This window comes from Aethalodelphis obliquidens, unplaced genomic scaffold (assembly GCF_003676395.1).
Source record: "Aethalodelphis obliquidens isolate GAN/ISIS:26980383/991018 unplaced genomic scaffold, ASM367639v1 scaffold6, whole genome shotgun sequence".
Lineage (NCBI taxonomy): Eukaryota > Metazoa > Chordata > Mammalia > Artiodactyla > Delphinidae > Aethalodelphis > Aethalodelphis obliquidens.
The window spans coordinates 73,808,543-73,831,503 of record NW_020837950.1 but is presented as its reverse complement, the minus strand read 5'-3'; the positions used below and the strand labels follow the sequence as shown (position 1 = coordinate 73,831,503).

Below are 22,961 nucleotides of genomic sequence, written 5' to 3'. Positions count from 1 at the left end.
GACTTAACTCTGGTGTTCCTCTCGCCCAAGCCCTAGTCCCCCGACACGCCGCCCTTTTTTGTGCATTCACGTTTAGTTAGAGTTTAGGGAGGTGTTGGCGTGCAGATGTCTGACCGGGAGTTCCCCCTGCCCCCTTACGAGTTGGGAAGGTTCCCCCGTGGCTGTCCTGGTCGTGGGCAGTCAGCGCTGGGGCACAGATGGCTCTCAAGGCTCTCCCACTGGTGACGGGCGGCTCCTGGGCACTTAGCCGACAAGGCCGGCCCGCCTGGCCGTGAGCAGCCTCCGTCCTGACCAACACTGTCGTCCCCCCAGCAGGCTCCTGTCCTGACTGGGGCTGCGCTCTACCCAGGGGCTGGCCGACGGGTGTTGGGATCCGAGTCCCCCGTGTCCCTCCTGCACAGTGGGGCCCAGAGGCTCGCCTGGTCTGGCAGCCCCGAGGGTGTAACAGCGTTAGTTGTCTGCGCTCCTCTTGGTCAAGAGCAAAGCTTGGAGTCCTGGCAACTGTTTGAGAAAGGCCCGAGCACGTCCTCGGCTCCCTTTCAGTCCATCCGCGGGGCCTCCTTTCAGCACAGGCGGGTGCGGATCTGTGCCCACTGGACCAGTGGTGGGGCAGGAATGAGGCCAGCCAGGGCCTCCACTTCTACCCCAGGCCCCGGCCCCTGGACCAGCTGTTTCTGGGCCCAAAGCAGCCACATCATCAAATGCACACGAGGCGTGGACAGTCGAGTGCCCTTGGCCAGGGGCTGGTGGAGCGCTTACGGGCGGGGCTCTTCGGGTCCCCGGAGGCAGCCAGTCATTTGGTCACCGTCATGCTGGCCAGTTTGGTCATGAGCTCAAGTGCAGTCAGGTTTGGGGTGTTTCCCTGGCAGGTGGAGATGACTGTGAAGCCGACCTCCAGAGTCTGCCAAGGGGAGGGGCCCTTCGGTGCACGGTTAGCTACCCTTGCGTCTGTGCGACATCTCACCATGGCGCACACAGCTGCGGGCGCAGACCCAGGCCGCTCCCACCCCCAGAGCTGCCGTGGTTTGAGGCCAGCTGGGGTCAGAGTGTGCGGCCAGGGGAGGCTGTGGGAGCCCCTCCTCAGAGCAGCCCTTGGCTTTCCCTGCCTGCCCCACCAGCGCCCGGCAGAGGCCTCGCCCGGCCAGGGCGTGAACAGTAGAAAGGGGTCAGAGGTCCAAGTAGGACCTTGGGGAGGATCTCCTGACTCTGAACAAGAATTGAGAAAAGTCACCGCTCTTTCTCCCTTTTCACTTTGGACTCCCCCGTTATTTCAGCAGCTCCGAGATAGACGCATCGCAGGCTGACGTCCCTGCTTAGATGTTTTCGCTTGTTAGAAATAGCTCTGTGAATGTAAAACTGGGAACCGTTCCCCTTAGGAGTCATAGCTCCGGCCTCAGCTGAGTTTGGTGGGTTCTCCTTGTTACCACGTGACCTGTAACAGCCAGTGCTTAACGAGGGGGCTTGAGCCCAGCTCTGGCCCTAGGTGCCAACCCAAAGACTTGCCGGTGTGCCCCCGAAGTGGATATGAGTTTATGAGTGAGATCGCTTTACCCGTGGATGAGTACGTGTGTAATGTGTTTGTATGTGTCTATATTCATCAAGACACAGACAGGCGAGGCCTCTAAGAGTGGCCATCAGTTCCCTGCAGAAGCCGACCTTCCTTAGACCTGCCCTGTGGAGTCGGCTGCATGGGGTCATTAAAATCCCACTGAGAAAACAGTCCACCTCGTCAGCTCTCTGCAGAAGGGACTGACTTTACCAAGTTCCTGAAAGTCTGCGGCGAGCACCAGTCCTACCGCCAATCCACATTTTGTTGAAAGTATCGATGATGTGATCGTCAGGTTTGTTTTGTTTTTTTGGGGGGGTGTTTTTGTTTTCCTGCTGGTGACACAGGAAAGATCTGGGTGAAACCAGGGTAGGGCTGGTGGGCGACGCACTTGCGCGCCTTCTCGGAACCGTGCCTCCCGGGGCGGCCCCTGAGCCGGGCAGGGGCTCTCCAGCCTCCTAGTGCCCTTTACCACGGGCTCTCCCACTCCTGCAGCCCTGTATCCTCTCAGGAGGAAGGAAGACGCTGAGGCGCCTCCAGACACCCACAGCGTGGCATCAGAGGAGCCCCTGAACCCCAGAGGGCCCCCTTCGTGGCCGGGCGTCACTGCCCAGCCCTGGGGCGCGGGCGGCTCATCCGTGGAGCCGAGGGGAGCCCCTGCTGTCGGCGCGGGTTCACGGAGCTGCGCTCGGCCGTGCTGCAGGGAAACTCCTCCGGGGCCGCGTGGCGTGGGCCACTGGTCTGTGGTTCGCAGGTGAGGACTCAGTTCCATCTTGATATCGTCTCTTCCTGGCACGTGGCCTCGCTTTGGCTATTGTCCCTCTGCGCCGTGGCCGAAAGTGTAGCTCCCGGCCAGGGTGAGACTCAGGGCCGTTCTGCCCACTGGAGCGACAGGCGGGGATGCGAAAACCACCCCGAAGGCCACCAAGGCTCGCTGGGGAGCTCGGGGTGCCCCCGCGAGGAGGGGACCACGGGCCCGGGCATGCGCTCAGCAGGGAGGGGCCGCTCAGGTGGCGTGACAACCGGAAGGGGCCTGGAGGGTGCAGGGGCACTCTACCCCTGTGCCTGGCACTTTCTAAAGCAGCTGGAGCAACCCACTTCCCTCGAGCGCATGTGGGAGCATCTGGCCCCAGACAGTCACTGCAGGGTGACCCCTGGCCCTGGAGGATTGTGGCCGTCGTGGACCTGCCGAAGGTGGTTGGGCTCTGAGCTCAGTGGGGCCACCTGCCCGTACTCGCTGCCTCGAGCCGTGGCGGAGTGGCCATCGGCAGGGGTTTGAGCTCATGCTGCACCGCCGCCACTGTCCCCGCCGTCCCTGCCACGCTGGGCACCAGCAGGGCTGCGATGGGTGCATCCCGGAGCCTGGCCCAGATGTGACTGTCTGCGAGAGGAAAGGGAAGTCTGACGTGAGATGTACATTTTAATTTTTTAAACTGCTACAAACATTGTACTTATGAATTAAAAGAAAAGAATTAAGCGATAACTTGCTGGGTGAGGCCTGCTTTGCTTGCGGAGAGCCTAGACCCCGCGGCGGGGAGGCAGGAATTGATGCCACACCAGCTGGAGCCCAGTGCCTCGGTCGGGGGCCGCCGGTCGGGGTGGCTGGCCATGCGGGGCTGAGGAGGCGACCCGCGGGCCACCTCACAGCGGGCCTCCTGCCCGCACACGCGGCCGCGAAGGCTGCAGCGGTTCTGGTGGAATCTCCCAGGGGCCGTGGGGTTTCGCCCGGAGCCCTACCCTGGAGGGGCGGTCAGGGCTGGCACAGGTTCTGGGGGGCTCACTCGGGGGCCACGACCTGACTTTTGAGCCCCTCACGGTCTAGCTGCCCCTTCCGCCTCATTGGCCATTGCCCCCCCGTGCTCCTGGGCGACAGCGTGAGGCGATGCTGCCCTGTCTATTTGAGCCGGTGAGTTCTTCCCACCTGAAATGCTAGCTCCTCCTGGAAGTCTTCTCCACTCAGCTGAGTGGGCACCGTCCTTCCCAGCCCCCAGGAACCCCGGTAGTGAGCGTCACAGTCATCTCGGGGCGCTGGTGATTGCCCACCAACCTGCAAACACAGAGACCCTGGGCCGCGGGCTGCCCCGGGCAGGCGCTTCACAGTGTCTGCTGAAGTCCCCCCAGTTCTGGGAAGTGGGCGGCCCCGAGCCCGACCGTGGTGGGGGCCCCGAGAGACGGCCGAGCACGGGTGGACTGGCCCCTGCCTGTGGTCACGGCCGTGTGACCGCACACGCCTGCAGACAGGGTGTCGGGATGTGCGCAGGCGCCGCAGGTGCGGGCAGTGTCGGCAGGAAGCTGCTTGGAGAGCGTTCAGCTGCTGGGCCTCGTGGACGGGCCGCACGGGTTCGTTTCCACCTGAGTTGCTCTGCGCGTTTGGGAAGATCATGTCGCCTCCACAGGTGTGTCTCCTCTGCGACACACCTCCAGGGCCCCTTCAGCTCACCCTTCAGAGCTGCCTAAGCTCTACCCGCCCCTCCCTGGTCCAGGCGAGGCAGCCAGACCCTGGCCGGCACACCTGGTCCACCTGCTGTTTCCAGAAAGGAAATGCCCCCAGATCCCCTGGAAAGAAGCGACGGCATGTCCCCCACTCACCCTCCAGCCACCGTGCACAGGTGCCCTCGGTAGAGGGCAAGACCCCTCTTCAGAGGAAGCCCTTGCTTCCTGACCTGACGCCTGAGAGCCCTTCTGGGTCTGGGGGTGCCCGGCCCAGCCTCACCCCTCAGGGTAGCCTGGCCATGGGCCCAGGCACCGCCGGACGGGGCATTCTGCCAGGGCCCGGAGCCTGTGGGCACAGGGTGGGCCTGCTCTGTGGGGTCACCAGGGCTCCTGGGAAACCATGAGGGTGTCCTGCAGTTTCCACGAGCTTGGGGGCCTCAACGGCCTGGCTTCTCCGTCTGGACGGCTCATCCCCACTGGCCTTCCAAGCAGGAAACCCGGGGCCCGTCATGGCCACGTCCTCTAGGGGCCTGACACTCTCAGGCCTTCACCGGCCAGGCCTCCACTCACCCGGCCCAGGGTGTGCTCGGAGGCTGGCTGGCCCAGTGGAGCCGTTGGGTCGGGGTTGGGTTCTGCCTGCTGAGGCGGAGGACTGAAAGTTACGGTCTGGGCTCCCGTGCGCGCGGGGAGAGGATGGTGGTGCCGGCACGGTCGTCGCCCCCTGGCACCAGGGAGTCCATCCTCCCGACCTGCCCTCCTTCAGCTCTGCCCTGCCTGCGCCCGGGCCTGGACCCATCTCCCACACTCCCTGTGCTTCCCTGCCTCTGCCCAGCTGGGGGGTCTTCCTCGGCCAAACCCCTGCCTTCGGAGACGGGCTCAGCTCACCGCTGCCTGCTCCCAGGAGGTGCTGGAGGCCCCTGAGAGACGCCCCTTCCTGCCCTGAGCCTCCGCGGGGGGAGGCAGAGGCCTGTGCCGAGGTTCACAGCCCTGCCCAGCCGAGGGCACGTGGGCCCACCCGTGGGGCCGCGGGGAGCTGGGCCTGCCTTCCCCACCTGCCTGGCCCCTCCTCGTCCTTGGACACCGAAAGTGAGGGCTCTGCTTCCGGGAGCGTCCCCCGGGCCCCCCTCTCCAGGGCTTCCGGTGCCCCTGAAACCTGAGAAGAGACGGTTGGAGCCCAGCCTTTTACCCTGACTCTCCTGGACGTTTGGCTGGAGGCCTAGCAGGGGGTGTAGATGCCTCCTCCGAGCCGCCTGGCTGCCAGGACGCTGAGCACGGGCAGCGATGCCTCTGGGCCACAGCTGCCCTGCGGAGGCATAGGGACCCCGCTGTCCTGGGGTTGACCAGGCCGGGTGCCCTGGGGCAGCAGCTTTTCCTGATGACGATTCGCCAGCCCCGCCAGGCCAGCACATGGGCCTCTGCCCTCTCCCAAGGCTCCAAGGAGGGTTTGGGTGGGGGGAGGGAGGGGGCCGGGGGAAGGGGTCCCAGGGCCTTGGAGGTGCAGCCTCCAGCCGCATGTCTGGCGGTGGGTACTTGTCCAGAGAGGACGACTCCTGTGCTCTGAGCCCCACTGTAGGTGAGGACAGGGGCTGGGGGCGGGGGGACGGCCGAGTCACAACCCGAGTTGGTGGAGCTGGGTCTGAGACCCTGAGCCGGCTTTGCCTGCCTCTCCCTTGGTCCCCCTGGCCCTGGCGCTGGGAGGCACTGAGGCAGCCCTGCTCTGTTCTTGGAGTCGTGGTTGAAGAAAGGTCCTCCTGGAGGATGGTCAGGGTTGGCACAGGCTCTGGGGGACAGAGAGCCAGCGCTAGGGCCACTTGGTAGGTTGAATCCTTCATCTAGGGCGGGGCGGGGGGGAGGTTTCCTGGAGGAGGTGGGACTTGCGGTCACTGGTCCACTTGGCAAGCACTACTGAGTGCTCTATGCCAGGTACCCAGGCTGGAGGAGTGCAGCAGTTGTCAGCCTTCCTGGGCGGTGCTGTGTGGTGTCCCTGTGTCCCCAGAGAGGGAGGGGCCTCCACCAGGAGCTGATGGCAGGCCCGGGCCCTGACCCAGGGACCCCTGCTGCCCTTCCCCTCTACACTCCAAGATCTGACTGGGGGGGAGGGAGGGAGCCCCAGCCAGCCCACCCCATTCTGAGCACCTCCCCTCCTTCCGCCTAGGGCTTCAGCCCGCCTCGCAGGGTGTCAGAGGGCGAGCTCTGGGCACGTGGGTGCGGGGGGGGGCACCTGGGTGGAGACTCGGGGACGCCTCGCATCCCAGGCTCAGCTTCCCTGTCCTGGGACGGCTCAGACCAAGAAGCTCCTGTCATAGTCAGGCCCGAGGAGGGTCCTCTGTTGAAGGTGGAGGTTTTCGGCCTGGACTTTGTGAGCCCTTCCCCCCGAGTTCAGGCCACCCCGGAACCCTGAGGATGCCAGGCAGGCTCACGGATGGGCACGCTGGCCTGTGGGCCTGGGGGTGGGGCGGGGGCACCACGTGGCCATTGCAGCCCGTCCAGCAGGTGTGAGGGCTCTTGCTGGCAAGCCACCTGCTTGAGTTTTACCTTCAAAATGTTCAGTCCCGATGCCTTAGGTGGCCCTTCTCTCTGAAGCCCCCGCAGGCTCCACTGCTCTGGTCTTCTGCCCGGCTAAGGCTTGGTCCCCTGGCCAGTCCCAGTGGGCACTCAGTCCCTAGGCCCTGCCGAGGTGGCGGCCCATCCCCAGCCTGGCTCTCAGGCCCTGCTGTCCTGCCCTCCCCGTTACAGCCCCACCACCTCTCACTGCCCGTCCTGCACATGCTCTGGGCCGGGCGGCCTTGCTGCCTCTCTTGGCCGGTCCTTCTGCAGAGCTCTCCTTCATCCTACGCTGCACCACCTGGCTGGCGCTGGAGGTTCATGTCCCTGTCCCCTGAGCCTCAGTCAAACACTGGCGGAGGCCTGCTGAGGGTGGGTGGCCGGGGACCCCAGCCAGTGCCAGTGGTCGCTTTGTCCAAGGTCAGCATTGGGGGGCCTCTCAGGAGAGCCAGGAAGCAGCAGGGGCGTTTTCCCAGGACCATGGGCAGAGGAGGCGTGACGGTGTCCTTCACGGGGAGCCTGGCGGCCACTGCACAACACAAGTCAAACCCAGTCCCGAGCCAGCCTGCCTGGGTTCTGGCCCAGCTTGGCTCCTTGACCACAGCGTGACCTCACCTTTGTCCCTCAGGCTGTTCATCTGGAAAATGGGAATAACAGCAGTGCCAGCCTCCCTCGCAAGAGTGCCGTGAGGATCAAAGTAGAAGACACAGACGTACCAGACATACTGCACTTAGAACCGTGCCCAGTCGCCTTAGCAAGCGTCATAGAGCTGGAAGGCAGAAAATAAATGGCTGGCTCATGGAAGGTCCAATTTGCAGGAGGGAAAAAGGGAAGAAGGACCAAAGTGTATTGAATAGGAAGACTTCAGAGAGGAGCTGATGCCAGAACAGGGTTTTGAAGAATGAATAAGAGTTTGCCAGTAAGTCCGAAGGTGAAGTCTAGGCAACCTGCTGGGAAGGGAGGGGATTTACTTGAGGTCAGTCCTTCGTTTGTTCACTCCTTTATTCAGCAAGGCTTCCCCGAGCTGTCTCCTGCGGGGCCGTGGGGTACAGGAGCAGCCGACCCAGCTGAGTGGACCAGGCAGGTCTGGGTGTGGATGGGGCTGATTGATGCAGGGCGATCAGGACTGCGGTGGGGCTGCCCATGGTGGGAGGGATCCGCACCACCCGCTCCCAGCTACTCTCTGGTCTCAAGCACTGTGCCGGCCCCTCAGCCCACCCCATGTGTCACCCAGGCCAGCAAGCATCCCGCCTGCAAGGAGGGGAGCAGGCAGACAGTGGCCGAGCCAGGGGTGGTGGGGGCCGGAGCCCTGCCTCGGGGCCGGAGCTCGGGGCCGGAGCCCTGCCCCCGCCCAGCCTGGTGGTGGTGGCGTTTGTACCGTAAGTGTGAGCATGTTGGCCGGAGGATGGCTGTGTGCAGGGCATGCAGGTGGGTGGGTGTTGGTGCACACACATGTCTCTGCGGGTCCCCAAGAGTGTGTTCCTGTGTGAGTCTCCCCATCTGTCTGTCTCTGCCCCTGCCACCCCTCTGTCTGTCGTCTCTCCTCCTCTGGGTCTCCTCATTTGTTTGCACCCCAATGCCTTACCCTGGGCCCTCCCTGGGCCCCCGCCTGTGTGAGCCGGGGCGGGGCAGAGGCGGGGGCTGCGGCCTGGACCCCACCTCTCAAGAGCCCGGTCTGCCCAGCGGAGGTGCCTCGTTCGGTGGCCTGGGCCGGCCAGCCTGGCGACAGGGCTGGGGCGCGGGGCGGGGCCGGGAGCCCGGGCCGCCGGTTTGGGGTCTGGCTCGCTCACTGCAATGTTGATGGCCCGTCAGGGCGGCCCTGATTCCTGCGCTTTCAGTTAAAAGGTTTCTGTTGTTGTAGCTTATGCAGTTGCTCTGTTGCTATGGAAACGTGACATCAAAATGACGTTTCCCGTTTAAAAGCTTTTAACTAAATTCCTGCCTGTCAGATGTAGGCCCCATTTTGAGCGAGGAGCTGCCTTCCAGGAGCGGGGCTCCCGCCGCCGCGGTGCGCAGGCCCCACGCGGCCCGGCCCGAGCGCGCTCTTTAACCCCGCAGGTGACCCCGGCATGGCAGCGGCCGAGGTGCCCGGCTACCTCGTGTCCTCGCAGACGGAGAAGCACCGGCGGGCCCGCAACTGGACGGACGCGGAGATGCGCGGCCTCATGCTCGTCTGGGAGGAGTTCTTCGACGAGCTGAAGCAGACCAAGCGCAACGCCAAGGTCTACGAGAAGATGGCCAGCAAGCTGCTGGAGATGACCGGCGAGCGCCGGCTGGGCGAGGAGATCAAGATCAAGATCACCAACATGACCTTCCAGTACAGGTAGGCCCGCGGCCACCGCTGTTGCCGCCACAGAGCCCCAGGGCACCCCAGGCTCGCTGGGCAGGCGGTCCGCACAGGGACATCGCCCCCCCCGCCCCCGCCCCCGCCCCGGCCGGGACATCCCCGGAGCTGAGTGTGTGGGGGGGGGTCCTGGCTTTGTGTAAGTGAGAGGGGACCTGCAGAAGCCATGGGGGAGGGGAGGGGGGAAACCGAGGCACAGGAGGGCCAGGCTGGGGCTGACCCCGGCTCCCCAGGCCTCGGCCAGGGCACCACCCCCCAGGCCCGCGGGCGACTCCCACTCGGCCCCCCAGGCTTGGCTCTGCTCCGCAGGGTGGCGGGTGCTGCTGTGTGGGCGGGAAACTGAGGCCGGAGGAGGCTCAGCCACCAGGCCTGCGAGCCGGCCTGTCCTGCCGCTCTGTCATCTTCAGCATCCGCTGAGCCTGCTGTGAGCACAGCACAGCGCTGGCCTTGGGGCCTGGGCGGGGCGTGGAGGGCTCAGCGGAAGCCCTGAGTGCCCAGGAGGGTCCGCTCCCGGGAGGAGGCCCCCGGCCCTGGCTGCCGTGGGAGGAGCCCGGTCGGGGCCAAGTGCGCGGCTCCGGCAGGGGCAGCTCTGGCGTCCGGGACGGAGCCCTGTGGCCCCACGTGCCCAGCACCGTGGAGTGTGAGGCCAGGCCTATCTGCAGGGGCTCACGGTGAGGAGAGGGTCACAGGGAGGGCAAAGGTCAGAGGTGTGGCGTGGGTCAGGGCAGGTAAAGGTCAAGCAGCAGCTGGGCTCTAGGGGGAGAGTGGCACCGAGAGCATGGGCCCTGGGGGTGGCCTGGGCAGTCCCCGAGAGCCTGTCAGTGTGCAGGGGGGCGGGGAGGGGGCCGTCTAGGGGGCCGTGCCGGGACCCAACTGGTCCCAGCCCAGGCCACTTCTGGCCCTCCTAGTGGCCGCTGTGGGCAGGGGCACAGAGCTGCGTGTGGACGAGGCCCTGCAGGTTGGCCTCGGCACCTTGAGCCACACCGTGGGTGAGAGGACCCTCACCCCGACTCCCATGCCCACTTCGAACAAGCAAGGAGAGGCCTCATCCCTCCTGGCCTGAGGCTCCCAGCCCGTCTGGAGCCTGGGGACGTGCAGGGGCTCCCCAGGGCCCTGGGCAACCAGAGGCTGTTTCAGTTGCATCCATTTAACTTTTTCTGGCCCTTGGAGGTCCTGAGCCTGGCCTGTCCGAAGGTCCATTTCTGACCCCCAGCTTGGCCCCCAGCCAGGCCCCGGGGTGGAAAACAGGCGGCTGCTGGGGTCCAAAGGCATCCGAGGAGTCGCTTAGGTAAAGTCTGTCAGATTCCAGTCACCGGCTCCTGACGGAAGGGCCGACTAGCGTGTAGGCGCACCTGCCCCCCGCCCCCCACCCGCCCCTGCCCGGTGAGGAGGGAGCTGAGGAGGTGACGCAGGCTGTCTTACGGGGCTCCTGTCTGACTCCATAGCTCCAGGGCCCTGACTGGTGTCTAGCCGGGTCATTCATTATTTATCCTGAAAGCTTCTTCAGAGTCCCAGGGGAGGGATTCTGTTCCATTCCTGGAAGAGGGATGTGGGCCCCAGAGGCCACAGGAGATGAGGGTATGGCTGAGAGGGCCCAGGGCCCCCTCGCGGACAGCACTTCACAGTTTAGGAAGCACTTGCACACCGTGGTATCTGTCAGCTCCCGTACACCGATGGGGAAACAGAGGCCCAGAGCAGGAGAGGGACTTGCCCAAGGCCACACAGCCCCTCACAGGCCAACGCTTTGGCTGCACGACTGGTTCTTTCTCCCCCTGCCACCCAGAGCCTCCCACAGCAGAGACTTTAGTTATTTTTTCACGACAGCTTTTTTTTTTTTTAAACAATCCTTTGTTTATTAATTTATTGGCCGCACCGCAGGGCTTGCAGGATCTCAGTTCCCTGACTGGGGATTGAACCTGGGCCCTCGACAGTGAAAGCACGGAGTCCTAACTGCTGGACCGCCAGGGAAGTCCCGAGACAGGTGTGTGTGTGTGTGTGTGCGTGTGTGTGTGTGTGTGTGTGCGCGTGTGTGTGTGTGTGTGGTACGTGGGCCTCTCACTGTTGTGGCCTCTCCCGTTACGGAGCACAGGCTCCGGACGCTCAGGATCAGCGGCCATGGCTCACGGGCCCAGCCGCTGCGCAGCACGTGGGACCTTCCCCGACTGGGGCACGAACCTGTGTCCCCTGCATCGGCAGGCGGACTCTCAACCACTGTGCCACCAGGGAAGCCCCGGAGACAGCTTTTTATATATTAACATTGTCGGGGGAATTCCCTGGTGGTCCAGCGGTTAGGACTCTGCGCTCTCACTGTCGTGGCCCCGGTTCAATCCCTGATTGGGGCACTAGGATGCCGCAAGTCGCTCAGTGTAACCGGAAAAAAAAAAAAAATTGCTGGTTAAGGAAGCCTGGGGGTGGCCAGGTTCCGTGGGGGGTGTTTTGTTGGCACACCGTTCAGGTGCTCCCCACGCCAGGGCGGGCCTTTCCTTATTTCTCCGAGGAGTGGGCTGGCTTGAGTTGACAGACCAGGAGCTGGGGGGACACCTGCAGAGGGCCTGGGGGGGAGCCCGGGCGGGGGCTGGGCCCCGAGCACCATCGTCCACCCGCTGTGCCCATGTCCGTGTCGCCCTCCGCGGGATGGACGGTGGTCCGTGGTCAGGAAGCCGGAGCGGCCTGCTCGTCCCCACGTGGCCCGTCCCGGGCTTCCTGCTGAGGACAGTCTGCTTGCTGGGCGCTGCTCGAGGGCATGTCCTGCCTGGCCCGCCTCTACCTGCTGCCCTGAGCCACGCACCTCCGCGGGGGGCCACTCTTTCAGGTGGTCAGCTCGTTATCTGCAGTGACCAGTGTGACCGGTGGCTGCACCCTGGCAGGGAACCCCTTGTCAGAGACAGAGGCCGTCTGGCCACGGGGCGCTCTGTTTCTCAAAGGCCTCGCCACAGCGGGAAGAGCGAGGGGCAGGAACATGGGGGCTGGAAGCTGAGGCCGGGGGCCCGGGAAACCCCGTGGCCTCTTTTGTGGCCTGGCTGGTGCTGCCCAGCTGTCTTGCGGCCGCCTCTCCCCATCCCTCACCTCCCAGGGGACAGCCAAGGCCCAGGGACCTTCAGGTTCCGTCTGCAGGGGAGGGGAGCGTGGTGCAGGGCCTCAGATGGGCTCAGGCCCACAGTGGGCAGAGCCGTGCAGTGCAGACCCTGGGCCTGGGGCCCGAGTGGGGGTGGGGGACGTCAGGCAGTGTGGGAAGGGACCCCGTCCGGCCCAGCCCGGGTCCTCCTGGCACCTTCAGCCGAGAATATCTGACAGCTTGCTGTTTGCCAGACACCGGGCGTTGTCTTCTTAAATCTTCCCGAGAGTGACGGCCACGTGAGGAGCTTACTTTGATCATCCCCATTTTACTGATGTGAAAATGGAGGCTCAGAGAGGTTAATGGACCTGCTGATGGTCACACAGCAAAGCGATGGAGACGAGAGACAGACTCAGATGTGCTGGACACTGAGGCCTGTGCTCTTACCTTCTGAGCTTCTTGCTCCCCAGGGCGTCCTCTTTAGAAAAAGCGCGTTGATTATACGACCGTACTTTACGTTTGCGTAACACATTATATTACATTTTATTCCCATGTTGGTGTTATACCATATATTTGGTTATTGCCGGTTAACTTATTAAAAAGCAGCATTTGTTCATTGCAGAGAGTTTAGAAATTCCAGAAAAGCAAAGAGAGGACGAATGAGCCCAAGGTCCTGGCACTCACACTGGGGCACGTGCATCCTTTCCAACATCCAAGGCGGTGTAGGTCCCGAGCCTGACTTCTTGCTGAGTCCCATGTCACCTTGGCCCTGGGGCCTGGCCGATTTTTCTGGGGAGGCCTGGCTGCCACGTGGCTCCCCCAGGTCCGGAGCCCCCGAGTGCCCCTCCGCCGAGGGCCGGGCGAGGCAGGGCCGGGAGCAGCTGTTTCTCACCCTTGGCTCTTGTGTCTTTCGTTTCAGGAAATTAAAATGCATGACAGATAGCGAGTCCGTCCCGCCCGACTGGCCCTATTACCTAGCCATTGATAGGATTCTGGCCAAGGTCCCCGAGTCCTGTGATGGCAAACTGCCGGACGGCCAGCAGCCGGGGCCCTCCACGTCCCAGACCGAGGCGTCCCTGTCGCCGTCTGCTAAGTCCACCCCTCTGTACTTACCGTATAAGCAGTGCTCCTACGAAGGCCGCTTCCAGGACGATGGCTCCGCCAGCTCCTCCAGCTTACTGTCCCTTAAGTTCAGGTAGTGTGTGTGCTTCCCTCTCTTGCCTCCACACCAGCGGGGCCGGGCACCCGCCCTCCGGAGAGGGGGCTGAGGGCCGCGAGGGGGCTGTCCTGGCGGCGGCATCCTCGGCCGGCCCGGGCCAGCCGCGGAAGCCTAGGTAGTATGCACCAGCCCCCAGGGGCAGGGAGGCCAGAGACAGGAAGGCAGGTGGTTCCCGAAGCTTGGGCTGTCATGTCCACAGACTGGGTGCATCTCCTGCTCCATCACCGCTTAGCTGTGTGGAAAGTCCTTGATCTCTCTGGGCCTCAGCCTCCCTCTGTGAAATGGGGATAAATCAGGACCTTCTCCAAGGAGGGCTGGGATTAGAGGCGAGCGCTCCCGCCTTCCCTCGGCTTCTGGCTCTTGCGCTCCCCCTACCCCAAGCAGACCGTGCCCTGGGGTCCCCTTCTCCCTGGCCTGGCCGGGCCGGCTGGTCTCTCAGCACCGGGGAGGGGGTGTCAGGCTGAGCCTCCAGGGTGTGCTCGGAGCCTGGCTGCAGTGGGGGGACGCAGCCCCTCTGCCGTCCACGGCGTCCTGCCAGGCGTGTGCTGACCCTGCCTAAAGATGCCCTCAGTCAGGTGTGCGGGAGACACACCCCTGTGGTGTGGGGGCCGGGGAGCCAGAGGAGGTGACGTTTGGGCTGGGCTTTCACGGATGAATAGGAGTTGGCCAGTGGGGGAGAGAACAGGAAGAGTGTGGATTTGAGCTGTGGCCCTGCCTCCCCTGAGCCTGGTCTCAGGTCTGTCAGATGGGAGTAGGGTGGGGTGAGGAAGGCATCTCCGGGGGCCCCTCCAGTCTGACACCCCCAGTCTGGGGGGCTGCTGCTCCGTTTGTTCTCAGCAAAGACCCCAGACAGAAATGCCTTTGCTGGTGGCCAGGCCGAGTTGCAGGGAAGTCTGAGATTTACGGACAGTTGTTTCCATGGATTGAGCCCAGTTCCCAGACTGACAGCTGCCCCAGGCATTGCACCAGGACTGGGACGTGGGGCTGTTCTCCCTCTCGGGGCCGAGCTCTGCTCTCTGCCCCTGAGGTTGGCGGGGTCACGAATCTTCTGCACAGAAGCAGAGGGCCTGGGCTCGGGGACGGGCAGGATCTCGGGGCCTGGTGGGGTTTGGCAGCCCCCTGCCCACCCGTGGGGGCCGGTTAGACCCGGGATGCCCCACCCCCGAGCAGAGAGCCCAGGGCATGCCCACCCAGCTCAGCGGGTTTGGGGGTGCTCTCGTGGCAGGGACCCCCCGCCTCCTAAGCCTGTGCCCCCTTCGTGGTGGGAGGGCCCGGCCCTCACGTGCGTGGACGGTAGCCCAGCACCCCTTGTGCCCGGTGGCGGCCGGGAGGGTCGGGCAGGCCCGGGCTCCGTGGCCAGCCGTCCACACGCCAGCGCTGTCCTTCCAGGTCGGACGAGCGGCCCGTGAAGAAACGCAAGGGACAGGGCGGCCACTTGCAGAGGAAGAAGCTGCGGCTGCTGGAGACGATGCTGGAGGAGCAGCGCCGGCTCAGCCGCGCCCTGGAGGAGACGTGCCGCGAGGTGCGCCGCGGGCTGGACCAGCACAGCCTCCTGCAGGCGCAGGGCCTGCAGCTGCAGGAGCGCATGATGAGCCTGCTCGAGAAGATCATCGCCAAGTCCGGGGTCTAGGCCGCCCACCGGCCCCCCGCCGCCGCCGCCTCAGCCTCCAGCGTTAAAGCCCCCCAGGCACGCGGCCGGCTGGGGCCCCGGGCTCACGGCAGGGCAGCTCCCGGGAAGAGCCTCCCGGAATCTGCTCTCCAGTATCGTCACTGTCGACGGTACTCGGAACGGCTTTTGATGTTAAACGTGTCATTTTCATCACTGCCTGGAAGCGGAGGTCACGGTGCAGCCCTGGAGGGAGGCGCAGGCGGTCCCTCCCAAGACGAAGCGGGTGGACGCAGCGCGGGGGCAGGTGTGTCCCCCTCCCTGGGTCTGCTGCGTCGGCCCCGAGAGCCTCGAACACCTGGGCCAACCCCAGAGGCCTGCACCGCCTTCAGCGGCCTTTTCATCTGTCCCCCCGGGACGTCGGGCGTCCCGACAGCGCTAATAACAGCGGTGACCCTGCCCGCTGGGGACACCCTGTCCTGTTCCACCGTCTCTGCCCAGGGATGCGGCGGGGATGAGACGAGGCCGAGCCTTGGGGAACTGACACTCGGGGGGCAGGCAGGCGAGTGAGTGGAGAAGCCAGGTAACAGCAGGTTGTGAAAGTGCTGGCAGGTCAGGGCCGGGCTGGCCGTGGGCGCACGTAGCCGGCAGCCATCCAGGGGCTGCCTCCCCGGGAGGGAGAGGGGCTGGGGGTGGGAGCCTCAGCGCTGCGAGATCTGCCAGCAGGAAAGCCCTTCCAGAGCCCCCCCGCCCCCCAGTTCCTCCTGAGTCTCATCTGGGCCCAGGTGGCTGAAAGAAGGCACCACAGGAGAGCCGGGGGTTACGTCTTGTTCAGGGCCTCCCTGGGGACGTAGCCTGGGACGCTGCCACTCCGTAGCTCTGAGGACGCTCTTCCAAAAAAGTGGGGAGAAAGAAGCCTCTTGATATGTGACTTTTGGTAGGAGATATGGCAGTCAGGTCCCAGTGAAAGGTCACAGCTAGTCACAAAGAACAGACGTCTCAGTTAATGGCTGTAGCGCTTTTCTCTGTATGGGAAGAACCGGATTCATTAAAACTTGCTGAGATACACGTCTACCTGTCCGAGGGCCTGATTGTTTGTCCAAAGCACAGAGTACCCCGTCACGGTCTTCACGTCCTCTGTCTGGAGTGTGGAGGGCTTCGTCCTGTCACCTTTTTTGGGGGGTGGGGGCCACGCCGTGAGGCGTGTGGGCTCTTAGTTCCCCGACCAGGGATCAAAGCCGGGCCCCGTGCGGTGGAAGCGCAGAGTCCTAACCACTGGACTGCCGGGGGAGTCCCCATCCCGTCGCCTTGATCCCCTCGCAGGGTGCACTGTGGCCCCACCCCGTGCAGCTGGGTGATGAGCAAAACCCTCCGTGGCTCTCTGTTTTACAAGGAATGCCTGGTTCACCCCTGGACTAGCAAGTTGCTGCCACACAGCAGGGTTCTGAGGAGACACAGTGGGTGGGTTAGTGACAGGTGACTTATGGGGTGGAAAAGCTCCTCTGACTGTTGCTCAGCAAACTGCTGGGATTTTTTGTGGGGCTACGGGGTGGGGAGTGGAAGCCGGGGCCCTGCAGGAGGCTGCCGCAGTCTCCCTGTGTGACAGCCACCAGCTCATCTGAACCTCCATGACCCTTGAGGGCAGCCAGCCAGTAACCAGGGCTCTGCTGGTGTCAGAGCACCCCCGGTGAGCCAGGTGGTGTAGACACCTGTCTGCTGGAGGGAGGGGCTGGGTGTCCTGTGCAGCGTGGAGGGCGGGGCCGGGTGGGCAGGACGGCCCAGCGGGATCCCCTCGGAGAGCACGTGCTGTGGACTCAAACCATTGCACTTTGGGACTGAAGAGGTGGTGTGTCTGGGGAATGTTTACCCAGCTCTGCAGCAGGGGTGGAGCCCTGCCGTGTCAACTTGCAAGTATTCCCACGAGCCCCAGCTGCCGGGAGTGTGCTGCCGCGTATGCCCTGCCGGGAGTGCGCTGCTAGGTGTGCCCTGCTGGGTGTGCCTGGCTGGGAGTGTGCTGCCGGGTGTGCCCTGCCGGGAGTGTGCTGCCGGGAGTGCGCTGCCGGGTGTGCGCTGCCGTGTGTGCCCTGCCGGGTGTGCCCTGCCGGGAGTGCACTGCCGGGAGTGTGCTGCTGGGTGTGCCCTGCTGGGTGTGCCTGGCTGGGAGTGTGCTGCTGGGTGTGCCCTGCCGGGTGTACGATGCCGGTGTGTGCTGCCGGGTGTACCCTGCCGGGAGTGCACTGCCGGGTGTGCGCTGCCCGGTGTGCGCTGCCGGGTGTGCCCTGCCGGGTGTGCACGGTGGCTCCCACATCCACCACAGAGGCCCAGAGCCTGGAGGCGCCTCATGTTGAAGGCCTGTGTTTGGGGGCTGCCCTGGCGAATTTCTAGCTCTTAGACAAGGCACCAGCACGAGAGCTCACTCAACTGACACTAGGCCCCGGCCAGGCTGGGCCTGAGAGGGTCTGGACTGAACCCCGACAGGCAACCGACCCCATCAGGGTGGTCATGCCCAGGAGCCCTCCAGGAGGGGTGGACCGAGTCGTGAGGCAGAGTCTCACCTTAACGTCTTTGCGTTCCTAGAATCAGGGTCACGAAGTATTAGTGTTTCAGAAACTGCGAGGCCTCAGTTACAACGTGTAATTTTGCTTTTTTGCATTTGTATTTGGAGGTAATCTGGTCTGTTTTCTTTTCCCTGCTCTCTCCATCAGAGTTTGTAATTAATGCCCCTTCTCCGTCCTCAGTGGAATCAGCTTATCCCTGTCCTTGGTCTGGACAGAGCCGTTTAGGGTCCAGCGGAACTCAGCTGAGAACCGCCCAGGTCGCGCCCTTCATAAACGATGTGTCTTTAGCCGCTTTCCAATGTCTTCTACAGGTTATTTTTTTTTGCGGTACGCGGCCCTCTCACTGTTGTGGCCTCTCCCGTTGCGGAGCACAGGCTCCGGACGCGCAGGCTCAGCGGCCATGGCTCACGGGCCCAGCCACTCCGCGGCATGTGGGATCTTCCCGGACCGGGGCACGAACCCGTGTCCCCTGCATCGGCAGGCGGACTCTCAACCACTGCGCCACCAGGGAAGCCCTGTTCTCACCTTTTGAGACAGACTGCATTATGTCTATGGAATGTGTATCTCTCTAAATAAATCCACTTCTTACCTATCCAAAAAAAAGAACATTTAAAACAATATCTGAGCATGTGGAGAGATCCCAGAAACTCCAAAATATAATGTAATTTTATTAATGAAACCCCAACTCTGCTCTCAATAACACTGCACTTCTTTGTTTTGAAATGGGTGGAATTATTTTAAAATTCACATGAAAAAGGAATAGGGCAAAAGCTCCGAGGCCGACAAAAGTGGGAAGACGTGCTCAGCTCCAGGAGGCAGTGGGAAAATACGAAATTAAATGCGAACATGCATTTCACACTCGTGAGATGGGAGAACGTCAAGAAACGAAGACTCGGACACGGCCGGTGGCCACATAGACTGATGCAACCGTTCGGAGGAGCCATCTGGCATTTCTTAGTAGAGCTCGTCAGCCGGGCCGTTCCCACACGTGCCAGCCCAGGGCTGAGTTCTCAATCCGGGGCCTCGGGACCCCGATAAATAACACTCTTCAAAGTTATCGAAGATGCCAAGAGCTTTTCGTTTATGTGGGTTCTAACTGCCAATATTAACACCTGTTGGAGTACCTTATTAGAAATTAAACCTAAGATTTAAGAAATATTCACTTCAAAGTAACAATAAACTCACTACAATGGTAACCTAAGTAACAATTACACGGAAAATATGTTTTCCAAAACAAGAAGTTTTAGCGAGAAGAGTGGCATCGTGTCACCTTTCCACAAATCTCTGGCTTCAGAGAGGTCAGCGTCCACTGTGGCACATGGCTTGGTTGGAAAATGTGAGAGGATCTGGGAAATCCAGACTCACATGCTTACACGTTTGGGAAAGAAAGGAAGGTTTAATGACATCTTCAGGTCACGGACGTTCTTCCTCGTGACGACACCCAAACTCAACAAGCGGTGGTCCCTCTCGGGCTGGTTGCAACGTGGAATCTGAAATCATATCGATGAACTTTCACTTCTGTCTTATTGGAAACCATCTGTCCGTCCTGCGCCTGGACCAGTCCTTATGCACACTTGTTCCTGTGGCATCACACACTGGGCATTTGGAAGATAACGGATCACCAAGCAATGGAGGTGACAGTCCTGTATCAAAGTGTCACTTTTGTGAACGTCACCATCAGTCTCAGCAGAAAAGTCTTTAGTTTGGTAAGTTGGCGAGGTTATGGTGGTGGATGCAGGTTTTTCAAAATCCCAGTCTTTGCGTGAAAGCTTGAATTTTATTGTTGGTCACAAACACTCCGTTTTCCTTGAAGGGAGAGGCTCACTTTGTCGTTTTCAAGAAAATGTCTGCCAGGTCTGAATAATCAGAGCTTCTATCAGTCCTTCCTTCAAGTAAAAAGTTGTTGCATTAAAATGTGTGTGTATTTTTCAGCCAGCAGCTCAAACAGCTGCACACGTGCTTTTCCCCAACCTCCCTGCAGGCCTGGAACTGAAGTGCTTTGTGTGTATCTGCCATTTGGTCACACGGCAGATTAAGCCATGGACTCAAGGGCCAAGATTCGATAGAATTAACCCTTCTCCAGCAGGTGCTGCCTCTGAGGGCCCCAGGCAGCTTTCTGACACTGTCTTCTGGAGTGTTCCATTGGAACCGTGCTGGCCAGAACTCCTCACCCCATGTGGTCCCAGGGTCCCAGGGTCAAGGGTGAGGTTGTGTGAGGCTGGGAAGGCGGAAGTGAAGGGGAGGCCTGGATGCTCTGAAGGCTGCAGTGGCTTGCGGTCGTAGGGGGTTAGGGGCATCGACGCAGCAGGGGAGAGACACAGCTGTCTCAGCTGTTCCAGTTTGTCTGGTGCAGTGTAACTGGCCACGTGAGCCATTTCGGGGAACTGGTTCCACGGCATTTTGGGGGCACCTGCTCAGGTTCAGGTGCTGTGATACTGCGTCCCTGCCCTTGAGGAGCTGAGGACAGACCTCAGTTCCTTCATTCAGATCTCTGCTGTTTGGTGTCAAGGTTGATTCAGGTTTCCCCTGTAACAGACAGTGCACCGAAGACCCTCCCTCCCCTCCCTCATGGCAGAGCCGCTAAAGGCCCGTCAGTATCCATGCTTTCCTTCCTCAATGACAAAATGCTTATATTATTCTGGGCAACAATGTTCCAACTAAATCTGACCAAAGTCCCTTGCAATTTAGGGTGGCAAGTAAGGCATCTGAGGAAGTTAGGTGCAAACTCTAGGAAACGTCCTTAAGAAAGTAATAGGCAGGTATGTGGGTTTTTCTTGCCCTTTCCCCACTTTCTCCTGCTTCCTGCCCAGCAACAGGGGAGATGGAGGAGATGTCTGGCTCTCCAGCAGCCTTCCAGGACTATGAGGCCCTCTTGAGGATGAAAGCCACAAGCCCAACAGAGCAGAAAGACTGAGGGCCCTGGCATCTGCCTGCGCCGTGAAGCTGCTGTGTGGGCCTGGCTTCTCTTATGTGAGAGAGAAATAAAATTCCATCCCATGTCAGTGTTATTTCCAGCCTCTGTTTTTTGCAGCCAAACTCAATTTTTAACAGAGAATTTAGTACCAGAAAGGGGAAAGGGTATTGGCAACAGCGGCTCCTGGAACAATGTACCAGCCAAGTGGAGGCAGCTGAATGGGGGGCAGAGGGGTCACGAGGGCCTACCCATTGCCGCTGGAAAGCCGGTGACACGCGCCATGTCACGGGGATCGTGTGGCCAGACTGCCACCCACCTGGCCCACCTTGGCAGGCAGACACACAGGCAGGCTGGCAGCGCTGGGGGGATGGGGGGAATACGTTCAGAACCCTGGTGAGAGCTGGGCCCTCTTGGCACCTTGAGCGAGGCCCCAACAGCAGAAGGGGAGCCCGGGGGGTGCGCAGCATCCTAGGGCCAAGGCCCCTCACGCCACGCGTGTACGGGGTCCCCGAGTCGGGATAGGGGAGGCCGGGAGGGCTGCAGGTGTGGGCAGGGCCCCGGGGACCCGGGCTGCTCTCATCTCAGAGGCCACAGTCAGTGTGGGGGCCTCGCTCCCCGGGGAGGGCCCGGCACACGGACCCCGCCCTCCCTCCTGCTCCAGCTGCCGTCTCATTTCACATCCACAAAGTGCCCTCAATGCAAGCCTCACCCCCCAAGCTTTCCACCAGCTTCTGGAACTTTCCCATCTTATTACTCGGTGTGTTACTACTCCTGTCAAGCCCACAGCTCAGGCTGCCGGGGGTCTGGGGGCCCGCCTCTCCCCAGCTGCTTGCCCCGCAGGCCACGAGCTCAGCTCACAAAGGCCCATTACTGTTGAAATTTAGATTCCGGCTTCATGCCTGACCCCCACCTCCCTTATTTTCCAAAACGCCTTCGTCTTTTCCTGTTCAGAGAACTTTCAAGAGACCTTCCAAGTTCTCCGGGAACAGTGCGGCTCCCCAGGGTGCCAGCTGGCATCTCCTGCAATTATCCTTAAATTATAGGGACAATTTTAATTTCACAATAATTAGAAATATCAACTGCAGCTCAAGCCTTCGAAACTAATGGAATTTTAATGGGCAGCTGCTCAGGTTACAGCCAAGGATAGTAACACTCCACCACTGTGCGGAGGGGGCGGCTGCAGGCGTCCGTGCTGGGGGGCGCAGGGCGGGCTGGCCGATGCTCTGGGGCCGCCCTGGAGGCTGGGAGGTGATGGGCGCACCCAGTCCTGTGGACTAGAGCCTGCATCCCAGACTTTGGGCCCCAAGCTCAGTGTATTTCCCTCCTGAAGATGCATCCCGGGCCCAGGTCCGCCCACCGGCAGCCCCCGACGCGCTTGGATCCGAGCTCCTTCCCCCCAGGCCAGAGCCCACCCCACGCTGGCGCCCACAGGGTGGGCCACGAGGAGCTTCCTCTGAGGGATCTGGGAGTCGTGATGCTCACCCACTCGTGTCTCTCCTCTCAGGATTGCAGTCCAGTGTCCGAAAACAATCGTTTCACGTGTTTGGTCCAGTTTTCAGTTGTTTGAAGTGGGTGGGTGCGGGTGGGGGAGTGATTCCATCCAGACCTGTGACACCACCGGGGTGGAAAGTATTAGTTAGTGGTGCCTTTAGGTGGGCAGAGGTTTTGCTTTTGATAAAATCAAAATTACCTGACATTTTTCTTTTATGGCTAGAGTTTTTGTGGTGTAAGAAATCTTCACCAAGGTCATGAATTTATTTTCCCACATCCTATTCTAGCAGCTGTGATGATGTTTGGATCTTTGATCCAACTCAGATTAATTATTGTGTATGATGTGAGTTAGATATCAAGGTTCATTTTCCTCCATGGTTATCCAGTTACTCCAACACATCCCCCCACGGAATTTTTCTGGTGCCTTTGTCAAAAATCAATTCACTGAACACGAGTGGGTCTAATTTCTAGACTCCGTTCAGTTCTGCTGGTCAAATGCCCACATCATCATGATTACTGACTAGTTTATAGAAAGTCTTGAGGTCAGATAGTGTGAATCTTCCAACTTTACCTCTTTTCTGAAATTGTTTTGTTTGCTACAGATCTTTTGCATTTCCTTATACATTTTAAATCAGCTTGTCAGTTTGTATCCAAAAAAAAAGCCTGCTGAATTTTGATTGACACAGCATAGATCTATAGATCAACTTGAAGAGAATTGACATGTTACCAATCAATATTGAATCTTGCAATTTTTGAACGTGATATATCGCTCCCTTTGGAGAAATCTAATGCATACTTCATTAAATCTATTCCTCAGTATGTAAATTCTCCAGTTATTTGTTGGTAGTATATAGAAATACAATTGTCGTTTGTATCTGTAGCTTGCAACCCTGCCAAACTTGCTTATTAGTCTAATAGCTTTTTAAATAAGTTCCTTAGGACTTTCCAGGTTTATAACCAGGTTTTCTGTGAATAAAGGCAGTTTGCTTCTTGTCCTGTAACGGGTCTGCCTTTTATTTTTGTTTCTTGCTTTATTCCTCTAGGACAGTGTTGAAAAGAAGTGATGAGAGTGGCATCATTGCCTCATTCCTGAGCTAAGGGGGAAAATTGTCTTTTACCAATGAGTGTGATGTTAGCTATAGGTTTTTCATAGATGCTCTAAATTTATTAAATTGAGGAAACTGCCTTCTATTTTTAGTTTGTTTAGAGTTTTTAATCACAAATGTGTACTGAATGTTGACAAGTGCTTTT

The 22,961-nt window shown here is 60.7% G+C and overlaps 1 protein-coding gene across 3 annotated transcripts; it reads left to right on the top strand.

The window, feature by feature from the left end:
• Positions 1 to 14: 14 nt before the first annotated feature.
• Positions 15 to 15,819, top strand: MSANTD1 (Myb/SANT DNA binding domain containing 1). Of its 3 annotated transcripts, XM_027103858.1 has the most exons (5): positions 15 to 7,817; positions 7,850 to 7,902; positions 8,582 to 8,846; positions 12,842 to 13,117; positions 14,531 to 15,819. In XM_027103858.1, the coding sequence occupies exons 1-5, from the start codon at positions 7,633 to 7,635 to the stop codon at positions 14,769 to 14,771; spliced, it is 1,020 nt and encodes a 339-aa protein (XP_026959659.1). In that variant the 5' UTR covers positions 15 to 7,632; the 3' UTR covers positions 14,772 to 15,819. The 3 variants fall into 3 exon arrangements, with proteins under 3 accessions (XP_026959659.1, XP_026959661.1, XP_026959660.1); XM_027103860.1 differs by lacking the exon at positions 12,842 to 13,117; XM_027103859.1 differs by having other exon boundaries at positions 7,850 to 8,846.
• The last annotated feature ends 7,142 nt before the right edge of the window (positions 15,820 to 22,961 follow it).

Coding starts and splice junctions, on each gene's coding strand:
- MSANTD1 (XM_027103858.1), top strand. CDS start 7,633: ATGCAGGGCGATCAGGACTGCGGTGGGGCTGCCCATGGTGGGAGGGAT. Junction 7,903..8,581: donor GTGGTGGTGGCGTTTGTACC/GTAAGTGTGAGC, acceptor TTAACCCCGCAG/GTGACCCCGGCATGGCAGCG. Junction 8,847..12,841: donor AACATGACCTTCCAGTACAG/GTAGGCCCGCGG, acceptor CTTTCGTTTCAG/GAAATTAAAATGCATGACAG.